Genomic DNA, 27,329 nt, shown 5'->3' on the forward strand with positions numbered 1-27,329 from the left:
AATGTAAAAAATGAGAAATAACACTCGTAAATGTAGAAATCTCACAGTACATTTTAATTATTAACTGTCACTTATGAACCGTTAAACAATTATTGTCACAAAAAAATCAGGTTTAATGCAAAGAGTGCATGGGAGCTCTTATATTCCATAGCAAGAGGGGATTTCATGAGTATTGCACTAATCTCCACAGACTGTTGCACATAGATGAATCTGCGGTGTGGTGCTAGAGTTTTAGTACTGTACCTTGTGCTTTCTGTCTGCAGACACAGTGGCGTCCTGCACACTCTGCATGCATGTTTACCTGCTGGCAGACTTTGCTTGCATGCCCTTTGTTTGGAGAGCAGAAAACAAAAGCAAGTGCTCCTGCAGCACATCAAGCTATCAAGCTTTGTGTTGCCATCACCTCAAACAGAACTCACTGTTCCTGAGGATCAATCACCTTTCAGTTTCAGCTTTTGTCCCACTGAAAGCCACTGTGTGATAATACAGGTGGTTTCTGCATTTACAGTTTTGCACTGTGTAATTTTAGAAGATAAAAACACTCAAACATTTGGCAGCTTTTGGCAACTTTACAAGAAAGCATGCAGAGACGTGAAGGATTTAGGAAGGTTTTTGCTCGTAAATGGGACTGAGCTTCAGCCTGGTTGCCATGCAGGAGCAGCTACAGGTGGAGAGGAAGGGGAAACACAAAGATCATTTCTGCTCTGATGGGCAGAGCAGTGGAGATTTCCATCGGTCAGCACAGAGCAGCGAGTTTTCGTCCATATTTGTCCTTTGAAGTATTTTCTCTGAGCCTCATGTAATGAGGTTTCTTGACTTCCTTGTTACACCTTAATAGTAACACACACACACACACACACATACACACACACACACACACACACACACACACACACACACACACACACACACACACACACACACACACACACACACATTTTCAGGCATAAAAACAAATAAAAACATAAAGTTCAAGTAAAACTAAGGGACAACTCAATAAACACACATATGAATGGCCCTCACAGTTAGTCTCTAAAAGGGAAGGACAAGAACGTTTCCAATGTGAAGTTAACCACCGAAAACTCTGGTTTTGAAGTTTCCCCCAACAACACACATAGAGGACTCTGGAGGAACTGCAGAACTTCTACGTTGGCTTCCTTTTCCAGCTTGATTTTAACCTGGAGGTCTACAGAAACGTATGGGCTACAGGACACAGCTTCAAATGGCCATCAGAGGAACTGCAGCCTTTGCCGCTTCTGTTTCAGCCCCCGAGGTTGTCACTTGGTTTAAACTTGTCAATTGAGTCACACGGAAGGACATGTGGTCGTGATCATCGTTATACAACAACAACATGTGGGAGATAAATCCACATTCCTTTCTAATGTCTGGAGGTAAAATCTCGAGTTTTCAGGTTACTCATCAGTGAGTCGATCATGAGGCCAACAGAGCTCGTTAAACTGAAGATAAAACTACAAAGATACACGGACAGCTGTTGGCTTGACAAACAGATCAATAGAATCAGGAAATATCCAGTTTCACACCATTAACATTATCTTGGGCTAAACGACACTTTTTGCCAATGATACCCGTTTGAATAAAAAGTGATTTAATCCTGGAGTGACATGAAGGTGAGAGTGTAAACTGAACAAACCAGAAGACATTTGTGTTTGTTTCTGGAGGAAACAAATGTCCAAAACGAATGAATAAATAACTAATCATCAAGTAATGCATAAATAAATAAATAAAGCTTTTTAGATGCATCAAAAAGAATCCAGGAGCAAGATTTGCATTTAACTGAATATATTACCAAATAAACAAAACGACGAAGCCTGTGCGTCGTCACTTTGGAGATAAAATTTAGTCCTTTTTCAGGTGGCTCTGGTATCAGGATCAAACGATGATCATTTATTTTGTACTTTTAATTTATTTACCTTTTCTGTCAAATATTTCCTTTAATTAAGATGGATTTAATATCCACAGCACTTTATGTTATGCATTCATTTAATGGTTTTCTAAAAAAGCCCTTCATTTTTCCACCCTCACTGTCTGCTGGAGACCAATCACATGTTCAGTTTTTACTGTGACTTCCTTCTTTACTGCATGATGGAGTTTCAGTTGTTCCACCTGCAACTTGGATTTAATTATTGGAATTTCTGGAAGGTCGTGGACAGTTTTCTTTAATATGAAGTTGTTGCTGTTGCGAGCAGATGTGACACTGTACTGGGGACGGATGATGAGGTGGGATTTCCTGCCATCGGCTAAAGGAGTTCAGCCCTGCAAAACAAAACAAGCTCTTAACCTTTGACACAGTGACCCACGAGTCATGTGGGTCATGAACTCCTCTAACACAACACGTCTCATGTGTTTCTTTTATTTACCTGGAAACATTAAAATGAAGCAAGCCTCTGTAGTTGTAAAGTATACGACTTTAAAGCAGTTTAGGGCTTATGTGGGCGTGAGCTCATCCATAAAGGAGTTTTATAGTCAGTTTCCATCTTGGGCTTTTTCACTGGACACCTCTGTGACTCACACGGTTTTCTTTATGTGATGACTTTTCCAGTTATTTCCAAATGTAACCAGGAGGAACAGTGAGCCGATTGTGTTGTAGTTCCATTCATTCATTTCTTCCACTTCAGTTCTGCAGTGTGGCCCCAGCTGGAGTCTTCAGCTGTCATAGAGAGAGGTGCAGGGTACGCCCCGGGCAGGATGGCAACCTGCCGCAGGACTAACAGAGTCAGGAGTTCATCGCCTTCAGATGTTTCCTCAAAGGCGGTATCCTTGGATTAAAGCCTGGATCTCTGCTGCAGTTTAATAACAGCTCAGACTTATTATTAAAGTGTTGAGAAGTGTTAAAGGTGTGAGCCTGAGCTGCTACTATTCAGTACCTGCGTCAGGCTGCTGGTTAACTTTTTTCTCCTCAGTGACATTTGAAGGCTGGCAAAGGTGCTTTCATCATGAAACGAACATGCAGCGTTTACGCTTCTTCATCCCACGTGGCACTTCTTGATTTCATATGAGTAGAAAATGAAACAAACACAGCATTTCAGCATGTTTTAGACCATTTGAAGTGCTCTTTGCTCATAGTTTAAAGCAGGGGTGTCCAACTCCAGGCCTCATGGCCGGTGTCCTGCAGGTTTTAGATCTCACCCTGGGTCAGCACACCTGAATCAAATGATTAGTTCATTGCCAGGCCTCTGAAGAAAGTCAAGACATGTTGAGGAGGTCATTTAGCCATTTGAATCAGCTGTGCTGGATCAAGGGCACATCTAAAACCTGCAGGACTCCGGGGTTCTCTGTATTTTCTGAGAATCTCACTGCATGTGACGTGTGAATGGCAGGCCTACAAACCTATAATGTGAAGTAAACCAGGATGGGCAGGTTACAGTTCTGAGTTTGTTGAGTAAAGCTTATTCTGAAAGATCCAAGTGTAAAAACAATCTTCTGTCTCAGTTAAATTAAGTGCTCGTGTTGCACGTTGCTCCTTTGTCTACATGTTAACACAGAGCCAGTTCTGTCAGCCACGTTATTTTCTTTCTTTAAGGAGCTACTGCAGTTTATTCTCATTTCTCTCTCGTCTTTACTGCTTATAGCAAAAATAATAAAATAAATGGTAACTCTAATTAAAGCTAACCAACCTGTTCAAAACTGAACCAGAACTCACAAATGCAGGAAGTGACTCAAGTTGCAACAAATTCTAGCAACAGGAAAGGGGGGTTGTGTCTCCCCCCTGCACCTCCCTCACACAGAGATGCATGCTGCAGTCTGGGAGGAGGATCTGAGATTCAGATAAGTAAGTCAGGCAACTTTAAAACTGGACTGATGCTGGCATATAGGCTGGTATACCAATGTGATAACGAACAGGAAGAACTGGTGCTTTTACCCAGCAGATGAGTGATTATTTGATACCAACAAGTGTCAAAATTGTGGTTCACTTTTGATCAAACTGGTCTCTGGTGTGGGTGGTGAAACCACAACACTTGGAGAAATTGGACAATTTGATGCGCATGGACACAAATCAGTAGATAATATAATATTTCAATACTCTTCCGGAGAATGTAGAAAATAGCAGCCCGTTAATAACCTTTGTATGGGAAATGCTTGTCCTAATTTAAAAGCTTATTTCACAATTGGGCTTCATTTAAAATCAATCACCCGAGACAGCGGTTACATTAAGGCACACGTGTCCCAAGAAGGAGCAGCGAGAGCCGCTAATGAGGTTCTTTGTCTTGGTGGCTTATTATAATGTCCGTTTTTAGTTCTTTAATCACAAAGTAATTAAATTCCCAGTCTGGGAAAACATAAAGGTTAAAAAGTAGAATATAAAAGACTAATCGCGTCTCTTTGTCACTGCATATTCAGTAGAAGTGCCCTTGAGCAAAGCACGAGGCCTCCGTTTGTGAGCGTCTTGCTCACGAAGAGATTCGGACATGTTTGGAGGCCGTTTAAATAACTGCCTGCTGGATGTAAATTCCAGTGATTAAGTATCACTCGCTGCGCACTTCCTCGTTAATAATCGAACACTGTCCTCAGCAGCGGTGATCTAACGCTGTCGTGTCTCATTGATTACGCGGATCAATGAGCTCCCAGACTACAGGACACAGAGCACCAGAGTCAATACACATAATGTTTTACAGAACTGTTAACGTGTTTCACTATTGATCCACTGTCTGTATTTAAATATGCGGCCCTTTCTCTGCTGTAAATTCTGACTCTTGGAAAGATCATCCATTAAAATGATGGTCATCACCAGAGTGCTGCGTGCACATACAAATATGAAGCTGCAGCTGTAAAGATCTGACTTTGATTCATAGTAATGTGTTGGCAGGGTTTATTTATGTTCATCTTTTCAGGATTATGAGTAAACTTTAATATCTGTTTCATTCCCCGCTCCTCTGTTCTCTGCAGGTACCGCCTCACCTCCTTTGTAAAAGAAGCACTGCTGCCCTCTGCTGGACACAAGCTTCACTCACACGTCGCTGCTAAATTTTCTTCTTAATTGTTAACAGTTAAATAATGTTATGCTGCTTTATTCCATTGGCTGTCTGCACACTCACCTGCTAAATAACACCAATGAAGAACTTGAGTCCTGAGTGTTAATTAATCCCAGACCAGCACTCACCTCTGCCTTTCACATCTTTGGTGTTTCGATAGTTTTTTCTTTCTGAAAACCGTTGAAAGCTTCTGAGTTTGATTTTTGACTCGTTCCTGTTTCCAATGACACCGTTGGCTTGTGATCCTTATAAAGTGACTTGGGCTGAATGATTTGGGACAATAGAAATAAAATGAAATTGAGTGACACAAAAAGCAGTTTATGTATCAAATATCTCATGTTACACACGAACACTGGACCAGGCTGTTTGTGTGGGTGTGTGTTTGAGCGTAGTGAGGCAAATATTAACCCCGTCCAAAGTACATTACTGCTCCAGAATTACGATGAGCAAAGAGTTCATGTATTTCAGTGCGATGCTATCTGAACTTCAAACGGCATTCAGGAGCACATGTGTCTCTAAACACGCATTTAAATGTGTAATGCTAACATTTCCACGCTTTGCTTCAGACATGTGAAGCTGTTCAACGTTGGGAACTGCAACCACGTGTTAATGTGTTACTGCAGCAATTTTATAAAGAAAGAAGATGTTGAGTGTGATTGTTTTAAAGTGGACTACTCTGCTCCTCTTTATTTTCTCTCATGTGTACTATTACAATAGGCAGCATTTCAAAGAATAAGATAAATGCATGCGAGTCAAAGGCTCAGCCTTCAAACCATACAGCTGCTTTCTATGTTTGAATCTGTAGAACGTCAGTGAGAGTGGTTGCCCTTATACATTCACACCAGGCATACAGCTCTGACAGTGAGCCCAGAAGGCCAACAGCCAAATTTCCAGGCCAATCAGAAGTAATGTGGTTTAAAGGGAAGGTGGCCAAAAAGTTACATGGATAAACCGCAGGGCAGGACGAAGGCCAAGCAGAGGTAAAAAGGATCATTTTGCAAACATGCGTTAGTCCAAGAATAAAAATATGGGACTATTAGGCCAACTTTAAGGTTGTCATGAAGGCTTAAAAACAATGATTGCAGTTTTATGGTGAAACGTTGGGGAGTCTGGCCTGTCGGTTCACCGGGTTCTCCTAATACTAATGTTTTCTATAGACCTCAAAAAAAAAAAGTACTGTTTCCCATATACCTGACATGAATGCTAGACACATGAATTATTAAAATTTGCAGTTTTACTGGGTTAAACTAACCAAACAGAAACCCAAAGGCCCTCTTGTCAACTGGCCGGGGTCTTAAGGAAACTTAAAAAAGGAGAAAACACAAGATGCTGCAGAAAGCAAACAGAAAATCCAAGAAACACCCACAGACAGATAAACTGACCGACAACTGAGTGAAAACTGACTGAACACAAACGAAACAAAACGTTTCCTTAAACAATCACACAAGCTGGGAAAGAAGCACAGACAAAGAAAACCAGAGTGAGTGTCAGAGATGGAGAGAGTAGGGCCTAAACGCAGGACGTCCTGTGCAGAGTTCAGTGCGTTTATTTACAATGAATCAAAGGACAAAGGTGCAAATAATCCTCTCCACGGGGTTTCTTCCTGTGCTCGCTCCCTGCTCCTGTGCTGTGGTGAGTCATCGTATCCTGACGTACAACAGCGCTCCACTGCTTCTACTTGTTTCTGCAACCCTCTGCAAACAACAACAGGCTGCTGTTAGTACATGCAAAGACCTGGGAACCAAGACACGGTTGCAAACTAGCTGACTGGGTTTCTCACAACAATCCACTGCAGCTCAGCTACTCTGTTAAACAGATCAGCTGATCAGCGATAGGTGCGTGTAGTTATCCTTCCTCGGGTGTGGCTGGCCTCACGGTGGGAAACACTCTCCAGGCCTGGTGTCCCAGGGAAACCAGGACACCGCCAACAACAACAACAGCACATACATGTTAAACAGACACACAGGCAGGGCAACCAGTGAGGACTGCCAGCCCGAGAAATATAAACAAGTCCACAAACACATGAACCCTGGGTCCCCATGACAGTAAGACTATGAGCTCTTAGAATGAAGCAGGAAAAACCACCAAATAATGACCCAAACATCATAAACGTGATCGATGTAACAAAGCTGAAGTTTCACACTAAATCTGTCAGAAATGTATTTGTAGTTTTAAAATATAGATCATAAAAAGAAAAACACGCCATGTCACTGACTTCCTTTACTTCTTGCCTGACCTGCAGCTGATAATAACACAAATGCAAACAGCTGTTCTCGCTAGCTGCCTTTTTTATGTGCTAAAGTTAAATGGTGTCATTGGCACCTTAATGCAGTCACATAACTGTCATCTAGTAAGTAAGCTGCTGGCTCAGTGCAGACGTGTAAGCACTGTTTAGGAAGCATCTGCCTTTCTGGTTGCGTCACACTTCTTCCTGCCTCTCCGGTTAGGCTGAGCTGACAGCGGCGCTGTGAGCCACGAGAAAAGGAAGTTCAGATTCTGTAAGGTCAGCGCTTCTTCATGAGTCAGAGTTCAGTTCAGGCTGAGGATCATGAAGATTTGGCTGCAAACCGTCATCTCGTCTCATGTTTGAAGTTTGAAGATTTGAATAGTGTTGAAATCCTACAAAGTTTTCATGTGTATTTGTTTATATTTGCATGTCTGCAAAGTCTTTTGAATATTTTCATCGTGCACTCAAATACTGAGATAAGCAAGGTAATTAAATATCCATCCAGCCATCCTCAGCCTACGGCAGCAGGCCCCTGGTGACCCTGAAGAATGAAATAAGATGCTCGTACACAACAAGTCTGGATGTTTTTGAGCCTCATGCACCTCCACATCCACATTATCCATATTATATGGATTATATATGTGTACATATGGTATATTTATGCTGATATCCTCACTCACATTCCCCTTTATTGTATCTGTAACATGCAACTTCTGTCGGTGCTGTGCTACTGGAAACTGAATTTCCCGGAGGAACCCACCCGAGGGATTAATAAAGTTTCATCTAATCTAATCTCACTGGTCTCGCTGCTGTGGTTTGTCCAGGTGCTTTGAAATTCAAGCTGTGGCCTGACCAGCATCAGCCAGCCGAAGCATCAAAGCTTGGCTCAGAAACAACCACGAATGAGGCGCAGTTTCTTAAAATGTTTTCAAATGTTTTGGCTTTTGTCTTCTTGTCCATGGAAATCACCGTGCGCTTGCTTCTGGCATGCCGCCGTGGGCCGTGCCTCTGTATGAATGCGTGCCCATGCATATGTGACTGTTTATGTCTGTGTGTGGTCTTTGTAAGACGAGGATGTTTCCCCCTGAGGGGATGGATGTACAGATCCATTTCAAAGCCCAGAGAGCTCCCTTCCCCCCGTACGTCCCCCCCAACATTGTGTTCCCAGCAGAGTCCAGACTGTCAGTGAGAGCAGAGCCTTTTAAAAGCCTGCATGTGCTGTTAAACATGGCTAAGCTGTGACTTTCTGCGGTGATCATCCAGCCTTACAGAACAGATCAACATCTTCTGAAGCCTCTCGCCCGCCGTACAAAGGGCGCCATTAGAGAGGGTGCAGAGACGAGATAGCTTTGACTAATAGCGCTCTCTTCGTAGTGTTGTGTCTTCGTCCCGCTGTTTGTACAGCAAAATGTTAGACGTTCACATGCTGCTTTGGCTGCGCTGGGTTGGGTACACTGCAGGTTTCAGGTATCTCTGAGCTTTCAGTCATTCAGTCAGAGACCGAGGCTGAGCTTCTGATGCTGGATCAGCCTTTTGTCTCCGGCTGACATGTGCACCCCCTGTGATACAAAGTCCCTTAAATGTTTACGTGTGTTTATAAGTGTTGGCCATCAATCATTTATTTGTTGATTTAATTAATATTTTATGCCATGAATTTCAAGTAGATTCACGTACACTAAATACAAAAGACTTTCATTGTTCAGTAAAAAACAAAAACAAAAAAACAGGAGAGTACGCTGATGTTTGATGTCCTTGAACAAGTCAATAAATGTCGACCTGCAGCACATGACCTCTGACCTCTCCACTGAAATTTGAGCATGTGTGTCTAAAGGAAACTTATGAAATGTCTCCAACTCTTTAACGAAGCCCTCTGAGGTGCATCCGTGTCACCTCTGAGGTGTCTCACGAACACAAATCCCAACGTTTCTCGTCTTTATCCGAGGAGGAGGTTTACGGTGCTGAAAGGCAACGTGGTTCTGCACACACGGCTTCTGGATAGCCTTTAATGGCCTGCTGCTGTGTGGTAGCAGGCGGGAATATCAGTGCACACGCTCTGCTAATTTGCAACCATGTGTTTCTTCTGATTTCTAAATAAAACACTAAGAATCGCTCCAGCACCTCCAGTGGAACGCCACCCTCCTCGCCACCTAGGGCTGATCCAAGACACACTATGGACAGAGCTCATTTCCACATCGGGTGTGGTGGTGCCACATCCTGGATGAAACTCTACCTTCTTCTGTGAACAAAGAGGAACCCAGTCTGAGGGATGATTGTGCACTGGTGAATTATTCCTGAGGTGTGTGAATTTCATAGAAACAGTAAAAGAAACCCCCCAAAAACTCAAAGCAGAGGCAAACAGGTTTACTTTAGAAGCCCTCACTGCCCACCTCTTTACATAGATGACTGTGGAAAGCCCATCCTTATGCACTGCAGTACTTTCCTGTTGAAAGTCATGGGCATTGGCTCACTAGTCCCTCTGTTTTGGAACATTTGCAAACAGAACATAAAGTGTATTCATGCAGGGAGCACTCACTGTAGTCACTGAGTGACGTGGCAGAGCTCGGTCTAAACAGTTCTGTTTTACTGCTTTAGCCAAAATTCATTTTAAGATTGGTGAAATAACCAATGTTTAGCTCAACCTACTGTTTGTGTTAAAAGGAAATATGAACTTTTAAAGTTTGACAGGGCTTCAAAAACCCCGTCCTGTGGATTTTCCACAGTTCACTGGTATTTTCAGATGATTTTCAGTATTACAATAAAGTCTGAAAATGGGGTGAAACTGGGACTGCTTTCTGTTTTTCTGAAACATCAGCTCACAGTCACTGTGCATTGCTCACATTTCACCACCAGTCATTAGGCAACGCTAAGCATTTGATAAGACAGCATACAGTTCGTTGCAGTCAGTTTGGGACTTTGACTCAGTGCAACATTTCTCAGGAAAATTCAAAACTGCTTTGTTATGCAATATGTGTCCACGCACACTTTTCTTATTTGTTTTGAAAAAATCGCAGCAGCTACTACAGAGACCTTTAAATCTCAGCTGGCAGTGCTTATTATACAAAGTCTGATCAACGTAAATCACGGTCAATTATTAATGAAACCACCATATTCCTTTAGACAGTAAACGGTTCAGGATCAAAGATTATACAGTTTTCTTTTCCCCGTGAGTGCCCCCCCCCCCCCACACACACACACACACCCCTCCTCCCCCTCCCTCCCTCTGTGATCGTTCAATGCTGCTGACTGTGTCGGACTCCGGAGCGTCACCCCGACCTGACGCTCTCTTGTACCACAGCGCAGCTGTTACCATTACTTCATCTCTTATTGGATCAAGACCGAGAGAGAGGGAGAGAGAGAGGGAGAGAGAGAGAGAGAGAGCAAAGGCAAACAAGTGGAGAGAGAGAGAGCGGGAGAGAGTTGGAAGCCTGCGCCGTGCTTCATCGATCTGCAGAGGTGCACCGAGGACCTTCTGTCGGACATTGGTCACATCTTTCAGTTTTTTAAGTGAATGCCAGAAGTAGAGTGACTCTTTGGAAAATGCTTCTGGGAAATTTGGTACGGTAAGACTGTGACAGTTTTGTTGGTTTGATTTCAGCGTCGTGTAGTTTTAGCTTCATTTAAAGTGTTTCCCAGCTCCGCCCCGCCTGCCCTCTAAACACAGATTGCAGGGCTGCAGAACTGATGTATCGACCTGAGAGCGAGACAATCGCTCCGTGCCTGATATCAGCGCAAACGCGCAAACCTGGAAGCTTTACCTTAAGAAAGAAGGCATTACATAAGTCTGCGAAGTATCAATTATGCAGCAGCGATGACTGCTGCTGTTATTTTTGGTCTGACTCACGCCGGGACAGATGATGATGATGATGGATAGCCTGGAACAGCTCATTGTCAACAATGCCGCAGATTTGTTTACCTGTGGGAGGTAAAGGTAAGCAAAAAGCTTTAGGTTAACGGTTCCACCGTGGATCACTCCCGTCTCCCTTCAGGACGTGGGTTTGGTCACCATCATCACTTTTATTATCATTCATTTTAGAATGAATTGAAATTAGCAAACGCAGTATATTAAAAATGAATTATACCTGAATTAGTCATCAGTCACTGGATCGTCGTAGTTTAAAGAACACACCAGTCCACGCTGAGTTGACGTCAAAATACCCGGATAACATACTGATTTTGGCAACCTTGAGCACTCTGAGGGCCGGACACGATCCACAAGTCATGGCGCTGTATCGACATAGATTATGACAGCTGTAGTGTGGAGGAGAAGTCACAGTACATCTAACATCTGGCCACTACATGCTGAGTGGACAGACAATATCCAGTTACATCTGGACCTAATTGGGCTACTTTGGGACTTTCTAACTCAGTTATGGCACTGACAAGTGTTGTGCGTTCCTGGTATGGCACAGATGTGTTACCACCGCTGACACATGACACGTACGAGGTTGACCTGCAGAGTTGGGGTGACCAGAGTCACCCTGCGTCCAAACTGTCTGTCAAGGCCAAATGTGATCTGTGAGAGATCCGCCGATGTGAGTCACATTTTAGATCAAACATTTGTTTCTAAACTCGGTGTTCAGGTCATGGTCTAACTCATGGTTGAACTTATGTTACTTCATGTAAGATTTCTACTAATTTGAGTGTTTTTATTGTCTAAAATATTGAATAGTAATAAATATAATGGAAGAGGGAAACTCTGAATATGTAAATCTGTGTGAATCTTTTTATTATTATTTGGGTAAAAGTGGAGACCGTCAGGCTTGTGAGGAGAGTCAACATCTGCAACTGTATGTGGGTGTAAAGGTGCACCTGGTGCACATGGCACAGCAACTTGCACAACTGTTTAGGCTTCATCATTAACAGATCTTCGAGCAACAAAGTTGCCATCTAGTTGATTCTTCAGGGAAAGTCTTACTTATTTAAGCAAGAAAATGTCCAACTGCATGATTGTGTAATTAAACCTATTAGAAGCGTTGGAGCTGCATGAAACAAAGCTCCCGTTACCATTCTGAGCTGCTTTCACCTTAAATCTGGGTTTAAGTTGTACTTTGGAAAACATCAGTTCTTGTAAAGATTTGCTGAGCAGGATACTAAAGCTGTACCAGCTCTAGAGATCCTCCAAGCCTGACCTTTGACCTTGAGGAGTGGAAATGTGTTAAAAAGAAATGCTCTCTGGTTTTCTGCAGGTAGTGGTTGCGTTCTGTCTGTGGGGCATTGATGTCAGCAGAGCTTATGTGTTTCAAGCCAGCCGACCTTCAGAGGGAGGGGACAACCCGCCATCTCATACTAAAAGTGAGAACACACTTGTTGTCTTAGCAACGCTTATTCTGGGCTGTTGAGTTAAGAAAGTCTTATAACTGAGCTGAAGACTGATGTGATCAAATATGGTGGAAACCTTTATTTCTGCATTTGGACCAAAATGACATTGATGTTTAAAATGTGTATTGCCAAGTTACATCAAAGCGAGAAAAAACACCGAGCTAGCAGCTACAGGCTGTTGGTGTTTTGTTTCTCACTCTAATCATAGCAGGATAGATGTGAATATATATCTGTATGTACATATTTCCTCCTTAATGGTTGGGCCAATGTGAACAAAACTTCAAGCAGGAACGAGTTGCATTTACTTAACTTTAACTTCACATCAACAGGAGTGTTTTAATTATGAGTTTTGACATCGAAAATCTAGATGACAAAAACCGTTATAGGAAAATTACTTGAATTTACCTTGAATGACTGTTATGGAGGCAAACCGAGCTAGAACTTGTGTACTATGACTTCTCGATTTTGCTTAAAGACATAAAAACACATTTTATACCAGAGCTGTGCACCATTATACTTGGTAAACGTTGTATGTGGGCATGTTTGCAGCATGTGTGTCTCACCATGCCCTTCCCCTCCCTGTAGTCATTTCAGAGTGGGTCAGCTCAGCGGGCTCCTGTAAGGGGAGGTGCTTTGAGCTGGAGGTGGCCAGCCCTCCAGGATGCAGATGTGACAATCTCTGCAAAACCTACTACAGCTGCTGCTCTGACTTTGATGAGCACTGCCTGAAAACAGGTCAGGCTTCTACACACTTGCTCACGTCTCTCGTCTTTTCTTCACTTCCTGTTTTCTTACCCAGTCTGTGGCTCTTGGTCAACAACTAACTGCATCGAGCTGACAATGTAAACCCTTAAAAGCAGTTTAGAGATGTGTAACAGCCAATGAACAGCTACAGAGCTGTCTAATATTAAAAGTATAGATATTTACATATGCTTCATATAACATGCCTACAAAGCTCGGGATGAGTACTTTCTCTTGTAACACAGGGAAATTTAACAAAAGCCAAAATGTTCATTTTCATCTGATGCTAATTTAAATCTCGGTTGCATCACCTATAACTGTATGTTCATCTTGAAAACATGAAGTAAACAACTGTGGAACATTTAAAAAAATCTTCAAATGAATTCAGCAACCATGAGCTTCTTGTGGGTCTTCTTTTTAAAACGTATAATAAAACGTCAGCGTTGCCTGGGTATGGATAATCTGTAACACATTTTAGGACCCTCTGTTATGCAACAGAGATCTGAGATCTGAAAACGTTGGTTGGGAGAAGACAGTTAAACAGTGGAACAGGGCTCATTGGGGACTCGGAGGCAGATGAACTCGGCAGAATTTAGCCAAAGTTGAACAAGCTGTCGAGGCTGCTGGAGGCGAATGTGCAGCCTGAGCTCGTCTAACATGTGACTTGGAAGATGGTCGTGGAGCCACAGAGACACTGCATTACTTTCAAGGCTCAGTAACACAATGGTTTAATCAACAAGCTCTGTAGAGTTTGTACCACATGGCTAACGATCAGTGATGGAGTGAACGTGCTGTCCAGGAGTCTGATTGCTGGATGGGTTTCTACAGAACGAGGAGACTCTGTGGACTTTGTGACAAAAATCCTTTGAGATGCCAAATCAAACACAGAGCACTATGTGCTGTGAAGAAGGGAACAGCTGAAAGTCATTTTTTTAATGGACGTGGGTTCACACCTACTAACCAGGCTGTGTGAAGGATCAGCATCGTTTAGTGTCTCAGGAAACTTTTTGTGAAAACTTTGTAAGACTGCAACTTTGTACATGATAACACATTCCTTCAGAAGTTTTGTAAACGCCTGAATGAAAGGGAAAAAACACAAGAGAGTCTTGAACGGAGCCAGTAAGAGTAACGTTATGATGTAATCAGATTGAATTTGTCATGATGCAGCACGCTTATGCGTTGTGTTTCCTGCTTTCATCTGAATTAATCAGGTAGGAAGCAGCTTGGTGCTGCTAATCAAATGCATGTATATCTTATCATGATGTCACCATCTTCCCAAGAGTGGATGTCAGACCTCTGCTCAGGCTAACTGCAAACCCCCCAAAACAGAACAAGAGCTGGAGCTCAGAGGCCTAAAACTATTCATTTCATTCACATGTTAAATGTTAAAGTTCATGATATTGTGCCAGGATAGGACTCTAAATTTAAGAAGGAGCATGGCAGCACAGATTAGGTCTGCTAAGTTCTATCTGAATATACAGAAGAAGAAAAAGATCATTAAGAGATCTGTGCACAAACAAATAACCATCAACCTCAGTCAACTGGAGCAGTGTTGCAAAGACGAGTGGACCAGTGGACTAGACTTACTTAGGTTACTGCTGCTGAAGTTGCTTCTACAAGCTGAATCATTGCATGTGCTTAGATTCTCAAAGAACTGCAGAGAATCCTGTGAAAATGTTATTTTTCACACACGGAAATAATCAATGAACTGACTTCCTGTTTGTGCTCAGAGGGAGGCTTTGAATGCAAACAGGAACGGTGTAGGGAGGAGAGGAATGAAGACCATGCCTGCCACTGCTCAGAGGACTGTCTGGAAAAAGGAGACTGCTGCTCAAATTACAAGTCCATGTGCAAAGGTACATGTCATTATCATTTTTAACCAAGTGACATGGAGATTAAATTTGCTTTCAAGCATGTGATGTACTGTGGTTTCCTCTCCAGGTGAGACTTCGTGGCTGCAAGAAGAATGCGAGGACATCACGAGTCCTGAATGCCCTGCAGGGTAAGATCGATGACCATCCATCCATCTGTTTATCCTTTTTCAGGGTCGAGGGGGGGCTGGGGCCTATCCCAGCTGTCCCAGGGTGAGAGGCAGGGTACACCCTGGACAGGTCGCCCGTCTAACACACAGAGACCAACAACCATTTGCACTCACATTAACCCCCGCCTTCACACCTATTTAGAGTTGCCAATTATCCCCACTAAGTGCATGTCTCTGGATTGTGGGAGGAAGCCGGAGTACCCGGGGAGAAGCCACACAAACACGGGGAGAAGATGCAAACTCCGTGGAGTCTGATGACTAACCACGTCTCTAAAAAAAGCATAATGGCTCCACGCCTTCTACAGAAACCTGAAACACCATTTTGGAGAATAACTGCAGTTTGGTGATGTTACCAGATCAATCAGCTTTGTCATTCTTGTGCTTCTCAGCTTCGTCCGTCCTCCTCTCATCATGCTCTCGCTCGATGGGTTCAGAGCCTCCTACCTGAAGAAGGACCAGTCTGTCATCCCAAACCTTCATAAGCTCAGTATGTCTTCTTTTTAACTTCATCTGTATTTAAGTGATTTTTACAGAGCCAGCAGTTTCTGTATGTCCTTTATTTACTTTTTGATGAGTCAAAAATATAGCCTGGTTGCTTGTATCATCCTGTAAAATGCAGCTTTCACAACTCTTTACTTCTTAAAATGCAAAATTTAACAAAAAGTTACCTTTTGTTTCCCCTCAGGAGGATGTGGCACGTCTACACCGTACATGCGACCAGTCTACCCATCAAAAACATTTCCAAATTTGTACACCTTAGCCACGGTAAGTGAGCCAGCATATTTAATGGATGGTTCATGTTAGAAGTTACAGTACAGCTAGTCTGTTAATGAGTACTCTGTCTGAAGAATGAGCAAACACAAATGTTTGCCAGTGTGTTCAAAATGCCCTTACACTGTGCTCGTGTTGCTACTCAAACGTTGGACTCATTTTTAAAACAGTAAATGTGCCATCTGTCTGCAGGGCCTGTACCCAGAGTCCCACGGGATTGTGGGGAACACCATGTATGACCCAGACTTTAATGCCACGTTCACACTGCGTTCCAGAGAGAAACTGAACCACCGCTGGTGGGGCGGACAGCCTGTGAGTCCAGTCTAGAGTCCAGCTGACCAAAAAGCAGGCGTAACTCTTAAAGCATAAAATGCAAATTTAAAAAGCGTGCTTCTTTAAAAACTGGTGTTTGTACGTGTGCCGGAGCACACATTTGTAAGTACGCAGAGTGACACAAAATCCTGAGAATATTGAACACATTTGTGACCATTTTGTCAACATTTTCTCTCCATAGATTTGAAGAGCTTACGTAAGGTGTTAAGGTCACTTATAACAGCGTTTAAGAGGACCGCTGGATTTCTGGATTTCATCTCCTTTTGTTTCTTTTTCAGATCTGGATCACCGCTGAGAAACAAGGAGTGAAACCAGGCACGTTCTTCTGGCCTTGGTACTTAAGTTAGTACTGGAATGTTTTTCAGTAGCTTTAGATATCAGACTTTACTGAGGAGTCACTTCCACTTTTCCTGCACTACTTATACATTCTTGATATATTTTGTGTTGATTTTCTTTGAATGTCCGATGGCCTCAGTCAGAGCCCTGGATCTCTCTTAATGAAATGCCCCCTCGGGGATAAGTCGGGCTGGAGCCTATGACTCGTTTCATGGGCAAACAGCTGGGTACACCCTGGATACCAGTCTGTGGCTTAGGTGTGGATGTTGCTGAGGATACTGCCAATTTAGGGAAACAGTACAGAAAGGAGACATGATGTGGATGCTGGTGAAGCTGTTGTTCATTGTGGGGAAATCTTTCTACTTGCCAAATAACACAATAATGCACTAAAATAAATAAAACTCAGTCTTTCAGGAGAAATAATGAGGGAGGTTCAGGGAAAAAACAACACAAATACACTTTAGTAGCTGAAAAACTCTTGAAGATTGAGTCCGAAGCAGTGAGGGGAAGATAAATGATAATGGGATACTGGGCAGAGTCAAAGATTTTAATTTTAAAAAGCAAATATTAAAATGTGTGACATCATCGAGCAACAGTGCTTCTCTGATGCTTCGTGTAATTAACTACAAAGTGTTATTAAGTCTGAGCAACACAGACGTAAAAGAGGAGCTTTTGATTTTGATTTGACCCGATGACCGAGCGCAGCGCGACTGACAGGCACGAAGCAGACAGGTTCATGTCAGCGAGTGTTTGCATGTCCATGACTCAATGATCACGAGGGCTACACATGAAGATGCGCACTAGTCACATCCTGAGACAGACAGACAATGGGACAATACTCCCACACAGTCACAACAAAGGCCATTGAAGAGTCCGAGGAGTCTGAACAAAACGGCGTGTTCATCTGCTGATTTACATTCAAACCATCAGCCTCAGCTATTTGGTGACAGAATAAAAATTGATCGTCAGGTTTTGTCATTAACATTTTAATCATCATGATTCTTGTTTTCAGGGTGATTCCTCTTGAAAGGAGGATTTTGACCATCTTGCACTGGCTGCACTTGCCCGATGATGTCAGGTGTGTCCATGTCTTTTTTACTTTTTTACAATAAATTAGCATGTAGCTTTCACACACAAAATAATGTGTAAAATTACTCACGAATGACAGTGACAGTGATACTGTGGGTGTGTCTGTTTAAGAGACTGCAGAGTCTGGGGTCAGTGATCGGATCAGACGCCGATAAGTGTCAAGTGGCTTTTATTGTCATTTCAACCATGCACAGTGTTACAGTACAGAGTGAAATGAGACAGCGTTCCTCAGAGACCCTGGTGCTACATATGACATATAACAGAGTAATGTGCAAACACTGCAATAAAACAAGACAAGACAGTGAAACACCAGACAGAACAGGACGATACAGAAACAAGACAGTGCAGTGGAAATGTGCAAAATACTGTTGCATTGTGCAAAAAGTAGCTTGAAGGTGATGCTGCAGATAAGTGCTGGGTAGTGACGTGCATGGAGTGTTTGTACAGCTCGGTGTGTCAGCAGGTGAAGTAGGTGTTTGTGTTTCTTCTCTGGTTGTGCGTTCAGGTGAGATGCTTGAACTCACACTGAAACAAAGTTTTTTTCTACCTTGTTCAGTCATCACTGTTCCATGAAAAGTGTTTCGCAGCACAACGTTTCCTTCGTCATGTCTTTTCAGGCCGTATGTTTATGCTATCCACTCAGAGCAGCCCGATGCCTACGGACATCGAATGGGTCCACTCAGCAGTGAGGTGAGCTAGGCCTGAAGATGGTCTAAGAGGTGCGATTAATGATATGCAATAATCAATCATTTTGGTTTCAATTGAAATATTGTCCACAGCTGGACAACCCTCTGAGGGAAATTGACAACATCATTGGTCAGCTAATGAATGGACTGAAGCAGATGAACCTGCACCGCTGTATCAATCTCATCATTGTAGGAGATCACGGTATGAGCTCCACAGAAACCTGCTGAATTCAGAGGATTTTGTCTAATTAACCCTTTTATTACAGTTCTTGTAAATGCAGCAATGATTAGACAGTCCTCTATGTTTGTACTTGGAGGGAAGAGCTCCTTTACAGAGTAAGAGACCTTCTTTAGAACCTTTACTCCTTCACTGGGAGGAAGGAAAAGTGCTCAGGAAGCCCCCCAGCAGCCGGATCCTGTAGCCTCATTACTAAATAATGTTTCAGGGTCACCTGATCTGCAACAACTTTGGATCAACTTTGAAGGGTTTCACTGAACTTTTTCGGACATCCTGGAAATGAGCAATCGCAATAGTCCAATCCAGAAACACCACATGCATGGACTAGTTTTTCAGCATCACTCTGAGATGGGATGTTCCCAGTTTTCGCAATGGAAGGAAGAAGTTATGCATAGACTTTTTATATGAGGGCTACAGAAGAAACGATTGGTCAAAAATGACTCAACATTTCTTCACATTAGTTTAATTCAATTCACTTTTATTTCTGCAGCACAAAATCACACGAGCAAACAGCTCACGCTGCTTTTTAGTATGAATAGAGACAATATGACAGAGAAAACACCAAATATCAGATGGCCCCCCATGAACAAGCACTTGGCGACAGTGGGAAGGAAAAACTCCCTTTTAACAGGAAGAAACCTCCAGCAGAACCAGGCTCAGGGAGGGGCGGGGCCATCTGCTGTGATTGGTTGAGGGTGATGGGAGAAAAACAGGATTAAAGAAACACTAGATCTGACCTCTTCTAGTTCTGGAGGCCACAGAGATGCCATCAAGAGCTGCATCAGGTTTGAGAGTCTCTATTAAAACTGGTGAAAGTCACATGGTTCTTTTAAAAGACACACAGGTTCCTTCACTTGGCGTGTACTCTCAGTGTCAGCACAAGCATGAAACGTTTGGTCACACAACTTGTGTACGTCTGAGGTGTGTCGAGAAGTTAGATGTCACTGCTGTGTCTCAGGGATGGAGGAGGCCCACTGCGACAGGACAGAGTTTCTCAGCAGCTACCCACTCAACATAGACGAGATCACGCTGATCCCTGGCTCGCTGGGCAGAATACGACCCCGTGAGCCAAAACCGACCACGTGTAAGTGCGCACATTTAAATAGCACAGTGTGACACGTGCTTTCTTTAGATGCAAAACCTGCTTTATATTTCTCAAATTTCCATTTCCAGATGACCCAAAAGTTGTGGTTGCAAACCTCACTGTAAGTAACAAATGTATAAGATCACAGTACAGCCTAAAACAAACTGAGCGGTTTGCTGTGTTTGCAGGGGTCAGGTCGTTCACCTTTGTATTTACTGTTTCAGTGCAAAATGCCAGCTCAGCACTTCAAGCCATACCTGAAACGGGATTTACCCAAGAGGCTTCACTACGCCAACAACAGACGGATTGAGGATGTCCATCTGCTGATGGAGAGGAAGTGGCACATTGCCAGGTAGCCTGTGATTCTAATCTGTCAGAAACGGTGTTTTAACTACCAATAAATCGAGATCTTATCAAGTCTGAGGAAGAAATAAGACGATTACAAAGGAAACTGGCAGCCTCAGTGACCTCTACTCCCACTTTATGTTTAAATTATGTCTGGTTAAATTTGAGGACTTTAAGTTAAGTTCACTGATATTTAGAAAGTGAGGTGAAGGAAGGATTTTTGCATTTTGTCACACTGAGCTACAAAAATCACAGAATGACTCAGTGCCTGCATACTCCATGTTTGTTGTTTTCAGGAAAATGCCAGAAAAGCCGAGGACTCGGTGTGGCTTCTTTGGTGATCACGGCTTTGACAACAAGATAACCAGCATGAGGGTACTCGTGTGTCGTATCTGCTGTTTGCTCCTTCTGTGTTTATATGTTAAAGGCATCGCGCGTCAAGCTTGGATACTTTGTTTGAATACTTGGCGTTATGAGTACCGCCATCTTGGGCTTTCTGAGCCAAAGGTTACCATGTAGCATTTTTAAAATCACACAGCAAGCCATAGTATCTTAATATGTTAAACACCAGCAGCTCTACGAGCAGCTCAGCTCAGTGGCTGAACCAGGTGAGTTAAAGGCTGACATGTAGCAGTTGTAGTCAAACAGAATTTAAATAGTTGAAGACAGATGTGTTGTCAGTACAGATGTGATCGTTAAAGAACGTAAAAAAGACTTTGTACCGTTTTAAAACCATCTTTTATAAAGTGGCAGTTTATCACAGAAGGCCATGATGACTGACCCTTGATGATGACATCAAGTGGTGGCTGAAGGAACTGCAGCTTTTGGAATCTAAGGTTCATTCGGCTTCATTTTCAGCCCCAGAGGTTTCTTCTTGTTCCACGCGGAGTATTGTTTCGAGAAAAGTAGAATTTGAGAGAAGGACAAGAAACATGGCTGACTATTACCTCATTATGAGGAGTACATCTCTCTGATCTGATGTCCACACGACAGTTTTTCATAAAGTTTGTTTGAAAACTCCACGAGTTGATTTCACTGTTTGATGCTCCTTCTTTTTTGTAGACAATCTTTATTGGCCATGGGCCAAGCTTCAAATTTCAGAAGATGGTGCCGGAGTTTGAGAATATAGAGTTATACAATGTCATGTGTGGTAAGAATCATTTTTTTATCTTCTTTTGAATACCAGAAAATATGGTCTAGATCTGGGGTGTCCAACTCCAGTCCTCGAGAGCTACTGTCCTGCAGATCCATCCCTACTCCAACACAGCTGAATCAAATGGTTGGAAACCTCTTCAGCCATCAAGTTTGGCAAAGGCCTGATAACAAGCCACTCATTTGATTCAGGTGTCGGAACAAGGATGTGTCTAAAAGCTGCAGGACGGAAGCTCTAAAGGACTGGAGAAGGACACTCCTGGCCGAGATAATAATACCGATGTTATCATTACTACTATAATAGCGTGTCCTCTGATTGTTCGTGCTTTAGACTTGTTGGGCTTGAAGCCAGTTCCAAACAACGGGACACACGGCAGTCTGAACGACATGCTGAAAGATCCGCCTTTCCAACCCAGCATGCCAGAGGAAGTCACGCCACCGTCGCCGCCGTCCGACGCCGAAATCAGCCACGACCTGGGCTGCAGCTGTGACGATGAGGTCTGTGGGAGGCAGCAATGCCACAGAAATCATTTGTAACATCTAAATCCAGCTGATTTCACCGTGTTTGTCACTTTCTTCTGTAACAAACAAAGACGAGGAAAAAAAACACATTTTATCATTTTCAGAACAAAGTGGAGATCAATGGGCTGTTCACTCGTGCATCAGATGGGGTCTACAGTTATAGTAAGTGTTACACACACACACACACTGGAACAGCTGCATTCAGCTAGCAGCTGAGGAAATAGGATTATTTGACAGTAAATCTAGATTTTCTTCATCATGTATCTTAAAGCAATGCCTCCTGTTTCTGCTTTCATTTGTATTTTTTGCCGTTTTATTGGTCAGTAGGAACTGCAGAGGACACCAACAGAATCACCTTTAATTATGAAGTATAATCAAATAATTTGGCATCGAGGTACAACATGTTGTTTTTGCAGACAGCACCCAGCTGCCATTTGGTCGACCAGCGGTGATGTTTGACACTCAGTACAGTCTTCTTCATCATGTGGAGTTCATCAGTGGATACAGCAAAGAGCTAGCCATGCCCCTGTGGACATCATACACACTGCCACCACAGGTACACGCATGTAAAGTTCTCACTCCGTCTTGTATCAGTCAGCTTGGTTCTACAAGCCACCTAAAACTTTATTTAGTTTTTTCTCTTGTTGGAATTTCATTCACTGAGTTCTGGTTGTTGTGTTCCTGCTAGTCCAAATTATAAAAACGTCAGAGGGTAAATTCACAGATACACTTCCATGATATGAAGATAAAAGTTTGAGTTTTTTTCTGTTATATTTCAGGAGTCCTTATGTTCATATTGATTGCCAGTTGTTTGCTTAAGATTAGCTGCTGTTCATATCAAGAAACTTAACCTGAAGAGTTTGCAGGTCATCACCGCCCTGTTCCTGTGGAAAGTCTTATTCTTATATTTATACTCTTGTCTGTGAAAACTCACCTTTTGCAAACTTTTTCATTTAGGAGTATCCAGAATTGGCAGGATTATAAATGAGTACATCAGAGGCAAAGCTCAGGTCGAGTAGTTTGGAGATGGCACTAGCGAGACGAGGCTGAGAGAGTTTGGACATGTTCAGAGGAGGGAGAGTGGACATGTTGGAGGAATGAGGAAGACCTTGGACGACGTCCATGGTTGTGGTCAAGGAGGATATGCAGAGGTGCCTGCGAGACACAAGAGGGCGCTTGGGATAGAAGAAGAGGAAGAAGCCTTCCTGTGCAATGTTTTGAAGCTGCTATATCAGCATGTTTGAAGGCACTTCAGGGACATGCCGGTGTAACTAACCCTGGTGCAATCAGTGCTTTATGATGATTAGTCAAAGTCAAATGTATTTATACAGCACACTTAAAACAGCTACTGTTCAGCAAAGTGCTGAACATTTAAAATTAAAAATAATTAAAAGAGATAAAAAGAAAAATTATGAAAAAAGCATAAAATGAGAAGACTTGAATAGGAAATAAGACAAATGAAAGTAGTTCATTCATTCCTCATTCTCATTTAAAAGCCAAGGAATAAAGGTGGGTTTTCAGATGGGTTTTGAAAGTTTAGAAGCAGGAAAGACCCGACCTCCTCTGTGCTGTAATGTGGACCTCAGCACAGCTGGGAGCGTTTGATCCGCAGACCTCAATAACCTTGCTGGAGTGAACCCGTTCAAAAGATCAGAAAGGTCTGAGGGTGCCAACCCATGCAACGCCTTAAAGACGGATAATAACATTTTAACATCCATTTGAAAAGTGACTGGCAGCCAGTGTAAGGATGCTAGAATCTGACGACAGACTGACACCTGAGTAAAGACTATTACAGAAGTCTTTACTCAGGTGATTAGTTTGAAATGTGACAGACTGTAAGAGTACAAGAGTAACTCTTGCATTTCTGCTTTTTTAACCCTGCCCTGTGTTTGCACGAACAGCATGTCCAGACGTGTCCAGCATGTAAACAGACGTCTTCTTCCTCTCTTTCCTCTCAGAACTTCGTTGATATAAATGAGGTTAAACCTCTGATGCAACCACATTAGAGGCACTCTGGTGGTGCACTCACTGGTGGTGCACTCACTGCAAACACTCGTGGTGTTTGCAGTGAGTGACTGTGTTTGTGTCGCAGCAGGATGTGACAGAGCTCTGAAAACACGCAAACATGAAATCTCAGACAGCCACTGCAGTAAACACACTCGCGTGTTTGACTCGTTGCAGGTGTTGTGTTGTGATGTTGTGCAGCTGCTCACGTATGGCACACCTGCTCCGTGCATATACATCGCCATGCATGAATGCCAAAACAACACGCAGACATGAGTGGAAGTAAACATTATATTAGAGCCCAGCATTACATCTGAGTTTCACTCTCACTTTAGATGCTTTTTATCTTTGATCTTAGATTCTTTCAGCTGCACCAAAATGAAACTGGTACCATTAAATGACAAAACAAACACTTTTTTTTTTCATTTATTAAGGGAATAAAACATTAACCCTACCTGGCCCTATGCAGGATAAAAGTAATGCCCCTACTGTTAAATCATGAATTGACTGCGATTAACCACATTTTTGGTTCAGTTTCACTGTATGTTGTCACATGTCTGTCTCACAGGAGGACATGACTCCTGTACCAGATGCTTCTCCGAGTGCTCAGTGCATCCGAGTCGACGCCAGAGTGTCAGCTGATCACAGTCAGAGCTGCAGCGCCTACGGCCAGAACACCCACCTCACGTATGGCTTCCTCTTCCCCCCAGGTAGCACCACAGGGTGAACACAGGACCCTCTGTGCAGAAATATCCATGTTGCTTAATATACATTGTGCAAACATCATAAAAACCGGATCTTAGTATAAATGAGATAAAATTATGTTGAGTTATTTGTAATCGAAAGAGTCGTTTAGGTTTTGAGCTTTAATTCTTGACGATTTAACTGATGTAGTCATATAGAAAATAAAATATATCAATTATGTGAAAAAAATAAAAGTCTAACCCTTTAATAAGGATGGCAATCAGGGCCCTGAGAACCAGTTTCCTGAAGTTCACCTTTCCAAGGAAGTTAGAGAACGACAGGAAGTGGACCAGGCCACCTTGTTGCATATGATGGGGGAGTTCATTTGTCCAAACTTTGCATACATTGTTAGCACTATAGCTTATGTTAGTTAACATAATATAGTTACATTTAAAATGATATTTGAGGAGGAAAACACTGAAATTCCAGCGGAGTGCCGGGAAAATAGGAAATCATTACAATAATCCGAAATTTCACTGGGTTAACTTTGACTGTCACAACTTCTGAGTGACGTTTCTGCGATGTCAACATCTTATACGAGCTTGTTTGGATATGTGCAAACAGTGGATGATAAGACAGGTGTGACTCACACGTTTGTGTTGACAGAGCTGGCAACGTCTCCCGAGTCCAGATATGACGCTTCGCTCATCACCAACACTGTCCCCATGTACCCTGCCTTCAAGAGTAAGTCACCTCCATAAAAGTCAAAAATTCGTATTTTCACTTCAGCTGTACGTAACTGTAGCAACACGCTAACAGTTGTCTCAAGATGTTGTATTTATACCAGGGACCGGGAATGTGGGGAATCTGGTCTTTACTGCATTCCACAAAATATGTTACATTCCCATACAAGATGTTTGTGCTTCAGTCTCAGTAACAGGCTCGTGAAACATTAGGACTCTTCTCACTGAGCACTGATTTGTCTGTCAAATAAAACCTACTAACCAAATATGCCACTGTCAGCTGGTAATTAGCAAATTCGTCTTTAGTTCATTACCAGGCTTCTGGAGAACTTCAGGACATGTTGAGGATGTAATTTAGCAGTTTGAATCAGCTGTGTTGGATCAAGCACACATCTAAAACCTGCAGGACACCGGCCCTCGAGGCCTGGAGTTGCCCACCCCTGCCGTAGCATCTTTTCATTAAGTTTGATCAGTTGTTCATATTAGGGCTGCCACAAACGATTATTTTGATAGTCGACTAGTCACCGATTATTTTTGCGATTAGTCGACTAATCAGATCATCATCCATTGGACGTACAGCGTACAGCTTATTGCACCAGCAGCATCTGGTCTTATATAACTATCATTAGCTTACAGCTTGAAGTGTTTGTGCTAACTAAAAATAAAGACAAGATGGTAGTTTATTAATTTTTAATGAAATTTGCAGATTGTTTCGGTGAAGTTTAATAAACTCCTTGCTTTCTAAAATATAACAGGACAACGGAGTATATTCTCCAGCGTCTCACACTTCTGATAATCAGCTGTCTGCTTGAAGTTTATTTAGCTGTGCAAAAACTATAACTTTAATCTCAGCCAAACCGATTTACTCAGGAACAAATAAAATACTAAAGAAAGCCAAACAATAACATTTTAAGTTATCTAAGTGACTCATATATCATGTTTAACCTGAGTAGCGAAAGACGGCGGTGGGTTTGAAAACGATTTGCCGGGAGTCCGGTGTTCTCACGGCTCTAGTTAGCCTAGCCCCCGCCTAGCTATCGAGCTAGTGGGTAACAGACGTCTCCGAAAACGTCGGAGCGCTTTTGAAAATATGCGGTGTCTTGATAAACTGAGCAGATATTTGAGGTTTACACAGCTACATTCTTACCTGAAAATATGTTAAACGTTTATTTTGTGACCCAGAAAGAATAATAAGAGTAAAGTTAAAACTATCTAGCTGCCGCCATTGTTGACAACTGTGCTGGGCTGCGCTATGAATTCTGGGACACAGCTTCTTCTTCTTCGGGGTTTAACGGCAGCTGGCATCCTTGTACATGCAGTGCTGCCATCTTCTGTTTCAGTCCGTTATTACACTCTTAAATCCTACTACTCATTCCTGCGTCCTTTGTGATCTTACAAAGCTTCAAACGATGCGTCGACTATTAAATCAGTCGTCGACGATTTTAATAGTCGACATAATCGTGACTAGTCGACTAATCGTGGCAGCCCTAGTTCATACAGAGCTTTTATCGACACCTGAGCTTCTTTTATCTAACCCTCAAACACCTGGGGTTCAGTATGTTGTTCATGATCCACTGACAGGATTTGATCCAGCTGGTAGGCAGCTCGCTCCTCAGTCTGAGCCACAGTCGGCCCTCGGCCAACATCAAGCTTTCAAAATACAAAAGTACAGCAAATACAGTACAGCGGGAATGTCCATCTTTGATATACAGTCTCTAGCTCGAACCCAAAACAAAGACATTGTGTGAAGTGACTGCATCTCTATTTGAATAATTATGAGTTCTTATCAGCACTGAAGCCGCTGCAACAACACACTGTTTGATGACAGTCTTACTATTTTACTTTCTCACCCCCTCCCTTTGTATTTACAGTAGATTGTGACTTAAGAATAGTTTCAGAGTTAAACAATGAGTCTGACATCAGCGCATTTTTTTTTATCTGTTAGTTTAACTGTCCTTGTGGAGGTGGAAATTGAGTTGTGTTCCATGAGACACGGGACAGAAATGTGGTGATGTCAGGTGTG

At 42.6% G+C, this 27,329-nt stretch overlaps 1 protein-coding gene and 2 long non-coding RNA genes across 3 annotated transcripts in view; 2 read left to right on the forward strand and 1 right to left on the reverse strand.

The window, feature by feature from the left end:
* The first annotated feature begins 3,653 nt into the window (after positions 1-3,653).
* On the forward strand, positions 3,654-5,078 carry LOC145423446 (uncharacterized). Its single transcript, XR_013904490.1, has 2 exons — positions 3,654-3,790; positions 4,906-5,078. It is a non-coding gene; the product is annotated as an uncharacterized LOC145423446 (long non-coding RNA).
* Positions 5,079-6,521: 1,443 nt separating this feature from the next.
* On the reverse strand, positions 6,522-11,509 carry LOC145423776 (uncharacterized). Its single transcript, XR_013904814.1, has 2 exons — positions 11,298-11,509; positions 6,522-6,685 (listed from the first exon to the last, which is right to left on the reverse strand). It is a non-coding gene; the product is annotated as an uncharacterized LOC145423776 (long non-coding RNA).
* enpp2l (ectonucleotide pyrophosphatase/phosphodiesterase 2-like) overlaps positions 10,542-27,329 on the forward strand; it is a 31,327-nt gene continuing 14,539 nt past the window's right edge. Inside the window, exons 1-22 of the mRNA XM_026155618.2 lie at positions 10,542-10,773; positions 12,405-12,510; positions 13,123-13,272; positions 15,009-15,134; positions 15,220-15,280; positions 15,709-15,806; positions 16,005-16,084; positions 16,283-16,402; positions 16,702-16,757; positions 17,772-17,837; positions 18,466-18,538; positions 18,628-18,736; positions 19,731-19,856; positions 19,946-19,977; positions 20,081-20,208; positions 20,498-20,576; positions 21,264-21,351; positions 21,685-21,851; positions 21,980-22,037; positions 22,292-22,431; positions 24,448-24,589; positions 25,230-25,307. Of these exons, the coding sequence (XP_026011403.1) occupies positions 10,756-10,773; positions 12,405-12,510; positions 13,123-13,272; positions 15,009-15,134; positions 15,220-15,280; positions 15,709-15,806; positions 16,005-16,084; positions 16,283-16,402; positions 16,702-16,757; positions 17,772-17,837; positions 18,466-18,538; positions 18,628-18,736; positions 19,731-19,856; positions 19,946-19,977; positions 20,081-20,208; positions 20,498-20,576; positions 21,264-21,351; positions 21,685-21,851; positions 21,980-22,037; positions 22,292-22,431; positions 24,448-24,589; positions 25,230-25,307 (2,101 nt within the window). The 5' untranslated portion in view covers positions 10,542-10,755. The remainder of the gene's footprint in view (positions 10,774-12,404; positions 12,511-13,122; positions 13,273-15,008; positions 15,135-15,219; positions 15,281-15,708; positions 15,807-16,004; positions 16,085-16,282; positions 16,403-16,701; positions 16,758-17,771; positions 17,838-18,465; positions 18,539-18,627; positions 18,737-19,730; positions 19,857-19,945; positions 19,978-20,080; positions 20,209-20,497; positions 20,577-21,263; positions 21,352-21,684; positions 21,852-21,979; positions 22,038-22,291; positions 22,432-24,447; positions 24,590-25,229; positions 25,308-27,329) is intronic.

The sequence above is a fragment of the Astatotilapia calliptera genome, chromosome 22, assembly GCF_964374335.1.
Source record: "Astatotilapia calliptera chromosome 22, fAstCal68.1, whole genome shotgun sequence".
Classification (NCBI taxonomy): Eukaryota; Metazoa; Chordata; class Actinopteri; order Cichliformes; family Cichlidae; genus Astatotilapia; species Astatotilapia calliptera.